Source organism: Penaeus vannamei, chromosome 28 (assembly GCF_042767895.1).
Source record: "Penaeus vannamei isolate JL-2024 chromosome 28, ASM4276789v1, whole genome shotgun sequence".
Classification (NCBI taxonomy): Eukaryota; Metazoa; Arthropoda; class Malacostraca; order Decapoda; family Penaeidae; genus Penaeus; species Penaeus vannamei.
Genome location: NC_091576.1, coordinates 21,700,127 through 21,707,626, shown reverse-complemented (window position 1 = coordinate 21,707,626; position 7,500 = coordinate 21,700,127). Strand labels below are relative to the sequence as shown.

The window sequence follows — 7,500 nt, the reverse complement described above, 5'->3', positions numbered from 1 at the left end:
AGTCGAGGGGGTGAGCGGGATCTTCTGTTCCCCCAGACGGGCGAGCGGGAACGTGTTACTCTGCTGTAGCGTGATGAAGAACGTGATCTTGAGCGACTGTGAGATCTGCGTCTCCTATCCCGACTTCTAGAGAATCTACGTGAATATCCCCACCTGATGATTCAAGAAAAAGTTTATGAATTTCAATGTGAAAAATAATGAAAATAAATCTCTTTCTTACTTAATTTGCTCTTATATCAATTGTGATTGTAATAAAGTAAATTTATTCTGATAACTTTTTTCCATTCTAAGCTTTACAGGAAGTTTAAATATAAAGCATCACCATTGCTACATCCCAGACCTCACCTATCTCGTGTCCTGGTAGATCGAGACCTTGACCTAGATTTTGAGCTTGAGCACGAGGATGAACTACATGTGGATGAGCATCGCCCCTTTGACCTGGATCTGGACCTTGACCTTGACCTTGACCTTGACCTGGACCTTGACCTTGACCTGGACCTGGACCTGGAGCGTGACCGAGATCTGGACCACCTCCTCCTGGAGGAACTGTGTGGAGAAACTGACGAGTGGGAATTCCTGTGACGCCTTCTTCTCTTCCCACGTGAAGATCTGTGTTTGCGAGACAGGTGGTTCTTTTTGCTATTCAAGGGACTCTTACTTCGGCTTCTACTTCTGCTTGAGGATGACCACCTTCTCATTGAGCAAGTCCTGGAGTTTCTCCTTCTACTATCACGAGAGCTTGTTGACCCCATGCTGCTGCAGGAAGTTGGTTGAACAGGCAACATTGTCTTTTCCGGTGTCCTGTTTGCTGCACTGTAGACTTCAGCTGCCTTCTCCGCCAGCTGGTTCATAGGAACCTCTGGGTCGGAATCCCCCTTCAGTTCACCTTCCTCTGTGTCTTCCTCTGGCTCTACTACATCGACAGCAGTATCTTTAGGTGCAAGATCTGACTTCTCCTCTTCAGTCTTGGCCTCTTCCATCTTCTGGACCAGATCAGACACCGGCAAGTCACCTTGCTTTGGCGAGGTCTGCACAGAGTCAGTATGGTTAGGGGAGGGACAAGTACTACTCTGCGCACTTCTTATTCTCTGCCGGTACTCTGACAGATTGAGTTTCCGTTTGATTTTCTTCACCTCAGGCTTATTAGTAATGACTATGTTATCTCCATCCTTTTCTTCATTCTCATTCATCTCTTCTTCATCTTTGGGCTTGACATTGCCAATGTCAGTCATGTAAGCAGGAATTTTGTCATATACATCATCTGTGTTATCATTATTTTTGAGTTTCTCCTGGTTATTCCACCCTTCCTGTCTACTCATTCCATCTTTTCCTTCCTTCTTGCGCTCCTCTGTTTCCACACTCGCATCACTCACATCTCCCGACTCCACACCACTGTCCTTCTTACCACCGTCATCATGCCCATCATCCGAACAGATGCTTGCCTTCTTTGACTGGCGTCTCGACATAGTGGTGTAATAATCAGGAAGTTTATTAAAGAACTCATCATTCATCCTATCACTGGAGTCTTGCTTGGCATGCTTTTGTTTGTCTGGAGAGAAGCAGTAGTCATGGTCTACTGGAGGAGGGACTCGTTCATCTGTTGCAGTCTGAGGAGAGTAAAAAATATTCAATTAAGTCTTAGACTTCAATTCCTTGAGCTTGTCAGTTGGGTAAGCAACTTTTATATATTTTTGTAGTATGAGAATTTTTACCTCAAAAGTAAATGCTACCAGATGCCAATATTTTCCTTTTAAAACTAAGAGTAAAACCACACATTATACCTGTGCAGAAGTGCTCTGGGGCGCAACACGAAGGATTTTATTGCGGTTGGTAGTTCCTTCCTGCTGTCTCCCTCCACGGCCTTTGCGCAGCACAGGTGGCTCCGACAACATTTGCGTACTTTTCCGTTTAGTTGATGCTAAAAGAGAGTTGATTAATTAAGACAATGTCAGTATCAGCAAAAATTTAGTCTAATCTGACATGCATATTTAATTTCCATAAAAAAATTATCATTCATAATACAGGAGAAAAAGAGTAAGAAGGAAGAGGTGGAGCAGGACGAGGAGGAGGAGGACGACGACGACAAGGAGGAGGTGGAAGAGACTGACGAGATAGAGGAGAAAAACAAGGTGGAGGTGGTGGAGCAGGAGGAGGAAAGACAAGAAGGAATATACATACTAAGACAACCCAAGTCCCTACCTTTAATTTTCTCAATGATCTCCTTGGGCAAAGCATCCTTGATCTTCTGGTGGGTGGGGGAGGACTGTGGGGAGATGCCCAGGGGGACAATACCTGGCACAGAGGGCCCCCTGCTCTGTGTTAAAGCCCCTCCGCTGACCTTCACCTGCTCAGGAGCACTGCTGGGGCCATCCTTGGCCCCTTCACCTGAGGTCTTGTTAACTGCCTCAGAAGCCTCAAACTGTGCCAAGAGGCTATCCAGGTCACCTGCCTCCAACACTGAGGAGAAAAATTGGAGAGTTACCTTTAGATAATATAAGGAATGTAGTAAAAGGTCTGGATAACTACAGAACTATAAGATAAGGAGGAAAAATGATGGAGTTTGAGGGAGAGGAAAAGGAGGGAAGGAACATGGAAAAAGAGAGAAAGATAAAAAAAAATTAATCAATTCACCAACTCACCTGGAGTTTTCTCAGAGACTGTTTCAATATCAATCTCCTCATCCTGCCCTCTCTCAGGGCTCTCTGTCTTCACTGCACGAGTCAGGGACTGTGGTGTCACCTGGAGCTGTGGCAAGGGCACAAGGGAACCTGACTCATTTACTACAGCCAGAATGATCGAGCCAGCCGGCAGCTTAACTTCCTTGCCATCGATGCTTAACGTCCGATTGCCCTGCAAGGCTTGAACTGACTTCACCTGGTGGGAGAAGAAGTGTTATTGAATAGATTTGCCTGGGGATATTGTGTGCTAATAATGTATCAAAAATAAATGGGAATGAAAAGAAAGGAAATATGCTGGAACTGTTAATTTTCAACAAAGTCAACACCTTACAACATGAGTGTATACTCTCTTTTCTGACAAATCAGAACATTTGTGAGTAACAAATTAGGCTCTATTTAAGGGAACATATAAACCAACCGTTCATTTTTCATGCTAACTAGTTCTAGCAAATCTGTCTAATTGCATAAGTTAACAACAAAAATGCACAAAAGGGCTACAAGTTTCTAAGTAAGCAATTTTCTCATTTTCCTATGATGTTAAATTCAAGAGTACACTATTCAACTGCATAATTTATATCATTCACATGCCTCTGAGGAGAAATCTTAACTGCTATCAATCCCTAATGCTGTACGAATATTGGTTAGCATCCCACTATATTTTGTATAGGGAATTCTATATACATTGATCACAAGTGAGCTATTCTATTTCATCTTTTTTAGGAAATAGAAGTCTTAACTCATAAATCTGACATTGTATGGCATGTCATCATATCAAATACACCACATCCATCCCGCACCCATCCCCTTCCCCTCGTGAAACTGTTGGTGTGTAAATAACATCAATAAACCAAAACCACAGTAGACACTATATGTATACGTGATCTTCTGGCATGTATACAATAATTCAGGATTGACTACAAAGTAGTCAGTACTTATATACATATTACATGACACACAAATGAAAGAACATTAGTCAACGAATAAGACTGTATGCTGTGTAGATACAAGACAAGCGTCATCTAATAAAAATAATAATAATAAAAATGTTTCATACCTCTTTGCATTGTGTAAATATTTACCATTTCCAAAAGTACATAATTCAGCTCTATATTTCAAAATTTAGAAAAATCAGGATATACAATTCAAAATTGCAGTATCAAGTACTGAGGCTAACTGACATTCCTTGAGAGGAACCAACCTACAAATGGACCAGATATATGTAAGTCAGCCAAAACTAGCGCAAACTTCACTGCTCACTCATGTCCCCATTGAGGCAGTGGGGGAACAAGAAAATACAGATCTATGCAGGTGAATGCGCTACATCCTCTTATGTTGCACACCCTCACCTTGCTAGGGAGAGTGAGACGTGTGATGCTCCCTCCTCCAGCAGTCCCCAATGTTCTCCCAACAACAGCACCACCACCATTACCACCACTTCCATCACCACCACAAAGTTTCCCATCACTTCCAACACCACTGAACCTCACCACTACCCGCCTGTGCGATACCACACTCACCTTCTCACTAATGACCTGTGCATTAAGTCCACTTAGGTCAGCCACAGATTTAGATTTCTCCAAACCTGTTTGGAAGGGGTAGGGGGGAGGGAGTAATTAGTCGGAGTGACTCACAATTTTGATAAGTTCTCTGGTCTACAAATGTGGAAAATAAATGCATAAACAAATCTATATTCATTATGGAATGGTATCAGGCATGGTATTTTGAAGACATATGAAAAAAGAAAAGGAAAATAGCTTTTATGAATACCTTTCAGTGGCTCTTTTGAAGGAACTGGCCGATCCAATTCCTCAGGTTTGATGTCCACATCCTCAATGTTAATCCTTTCTGTATTAGACTTTCTCAGAGCACTATTTTCACAAATGGTAGATGCTTCATTTTGTAAGATATTCAAGTACTGGAGGTCCTCATCATCTTGCATGGCAGGTGCGCTGGTATTTTTCGGCAAGAGTATTGAGTCGGACACCACCTCCTCTTTGACCAGCTGATTCAGTTCCTCTTGGCTAAACTGGGCTTCAATAAGCTGATCTGCCAGCAATGTGGAATCATCAAACACACCTGCAATTTCTGTTAAAACATCCTCTTCCTTCACCTGACTGTCTTCAACCTGTAAGATATAATACAACAATAAAAATTTGAAAAGAATGTGTGAACTACTCCAGGTAAGCCAGGAAGTTATTCTGTTACTGATCAAAGTAATCCCTAAGAAAATATTACAACATTCAAAGCATATACATATATTCACTTCTTTAAAAAGGCAGACACAAAAGTCAATATAGCCTTAACAAAACCAAAATGTACAAAACATTAACATAGCTTGACACACCATATGTAAAAGCTTTCTTTGACATACCTTGCACGTGTTGAGGAGGAGATCAGGTGGCACACAAGGCCCAGAGACCGAGCAAATGGATTCTGAGCGCTGCCGTCTGCCTTTGCCCACCATGGACAGCGAGACGACCTCGTCCACAACCAAGTCCTCCTCATCTGATGCCTGCAGATAATGAGATTGACTATTAGGTCCTACTGGTAAAGCTTCATTTTGATATAGGAAATAAGGAATTTCCTGATACTGATGATGTTTCTGATGTCTCCCTTTGAGATCATTGCAGATGTTTGCTGTGGATGGTGATTTGGCGTATGAACTGATACAGATGGCACTCTTGGTAAGGAAACTGAAGATGAAACAGACATAGAAGGAACTGGGAAGAGGTGCTGGAATATATGGCGAGAAGAAAAGATAGAGATGAAAAATATAACACTTAATTTCTGAAGGTGGATATGAAAATAAATAAAATGAATACCATAAATGAACAGAAAAGTCTACCAAAATTTTGATACAAAGTATAATGTGCAATAACTATACATACAACTACTACTATGGTGATTTACTTTTCAATACAATGGTCATGCATTTTCCTTTGTGCAATACTTAGCAACATCTGCAACAATTACTACTCCAGTGCTGATAACCAGTAATCAATCCTTCCCCCTTGTCCATTATCATCAAGAAACAGATTTTTTTCTAGCATGGCTATTTCTTAAAATAAGAAATCAATAAAAAAAAACTAAAAATTATCAAATGAAGAACTACACTGATGCAATTGAAACTCAAGAGCATTAAGAAACATCTAACAAGGAAAGAAATTAAATCTCCATTACAAGAGCATCTTATGAAGTTTACACATTTCCATGACAGGGGAAGGAGAGGAATAGTTACAAGTAGTAGCCTCAGTCTCTCCCCACCGACCTCCACTCTACTCAATACACATTCCTGGGCAAAAACGTTATGGCAGTCAAAGGCTGCAATCCAAAGGCAACCCAAGACTGCAATGACAAGGTATTGCATGGCTAAAATGACAAGGCAATCCATGACCGCAATGACACACACTGAGTCTGGCTTCCCACCACATCAACGCCAATGTCTCTGCCGCCAGCACTGCCGTACCACCACGAATACCTGTCGTGGTGATACCAAAAGGCAAAGGGGGGACACCTTCAGCTACTAAACTATAACTTGGAATAAGAAATGGGTTCTCAAAAAATAATACCTCCTCTTGGTCCTGCTTTTCTGCTAAATTGTACATCAACTCTGTTAAGAAATCGTCATCTGAAGCACCCTGCAAGAAGACCAGTTAAATAGGGGTTAGAAGGAAAGCTAACACACATGTATACACTCATACACAGTCTCACATGTAGCAGGAAAAAATAATAATATAAGGTAATACTTTTTTTTCTTTTTTTTTCTTTTAATCAGAAAGTTATAAAGGTGAAAAAAAACGAGGGAAAGAAAAAATACATTCAAACCAAAAATATACCAAATACTAAATACAACAAAGTCAGAAAGAAAGTCTTGTAAGAAAAGTAATCCTGGACAAACAACAACAAAAAAATAATCTTACACTCTCACTTACTCTTACTCACTCCTCACTCACAATACCAGTTACCTTCCATTTTCTGAAGACGAACCCTCTTTATGAATCCTACTGTACCAAGAAACAATAAGCAAAAAGACTTACTAACTGAAATTTAAATATTTACTTTTTGATGATGACTTCGTAAGTCTTGAATGAAAGGAGTGCATATTACTTACTTGTGCCTGGATGTCCCCACAATGGCTTTCAGGAAGTGGTGACAGTAAAGGTAAAGTTAATGACTGGCTCCACTTGAAGACATGACCTGTGATGCTACTTGTTATGCTACTGGGACTTCCTGGAATCTGAGACCTCAAAGGCAGTCTTTGCATGTGAGTAGGTTGTGCCTTCCTGCTTGCCTGCAACATGTGGCCATCTCCAGGGTTGGAGTTTCCACCTGGATTTTTGTTGGCTACACGGTTTAATCCACGCAAAAGGTTTGCAAAGGGACTGGTCTTGCTGCCAATAACAGCTGAGAATGAAGGACATGCTTTTGCGGGGAAGATATCTCTTGACTTAACTGGAGAGACTTTTGAGCTTTGAGAATGGGAGGACACACTGGAAAATAAATAGTTTTCTCTCTGAAATGGTTCTGGGCAAGTAGTCTGGCTTCTCTCCATCTCTTTCAGTGCATTAACAGTGAGAAGCACAGGTGTGGTGAGGCTTAACCGAGGTGTTACCAAAGGTTCGTCATTGAAGCCATTTTCATTTTTGCTTGATACAGAGTTCTGATACAAAGGCGTGAGGAAAGCTGGCAGTGGAGTGGGGGATACATCGCACCCATCCTCAGCTGCCACATGGAGGTCAGGCTCTCCTGATCCCTCCCCTTGCGTGAAGTCGTCGCCCTGGTCCTCCGAATCGGCCGTGCTTCGCGTCGGCGTCATCCCGTA

At 41.7% G+C, this 7,500-nt stretch overlaps 1 protein-coding gene across 8 annotated transcripts in view; it reads right to left on the bottom strand.

Moving 5' to 3' along the window:
* Window positions 1-7,500, bottom strand: part of LOC113804519 (serine/arginine repetitive matrix protein 2) — a 32,279-nt gene that overhangs the window by 6,234 nt on the left and 18,545 nt on the right. For 4 of the 8 annotated variants that reach the window (XM_027355415.2, XM_027355412.2, XM_027355413.2 and 1 more), the window contains 9 exons: window positions 6,248-6,316; window positions 5,050-5,190; window positions 4,446-4,803; window positions 4,196-4,260; window positions 2,640-2,874; window positions 2,200-2,457; window positions 1,782-1,918; window positions 346-1,607; window positions 1-153 (listed from right to left, as the gene is read on the bottom strand). The exon at window positions 1-153 is cut by the window's left edge and continues 22 nt beyond it. In XM_027355415.2, the coding sequence (XP_027211216.2) occupies window positions 1-153; window positions 346-1,607; window positions 1,782-1,918; window positions 2,200-2,457; window positions 2,640-2,874; window positions 4,196-4,260; window positions 4,446-4,803; window positions 5,050-5,190; window positions 6,248-6,316 (2,678 nt within the window). Of the gene's footprint in view, window positions 154-345; window positions 1,608-1,781; window positions 1,919-2,199; window positions 2,458-2,639; window positions 2,875-4,195; window positions 4,261-4,445; window positions 4,804-5,049; window positions 5,191-6,247; window positions 6,317-6,789 lie in introns of all 8 variants that reach the window. The other 4 variants (XM_027355410.2, XM_027355409.2, XM_027355411.2 and 1 more) reach the window with 3 other exon arrangements.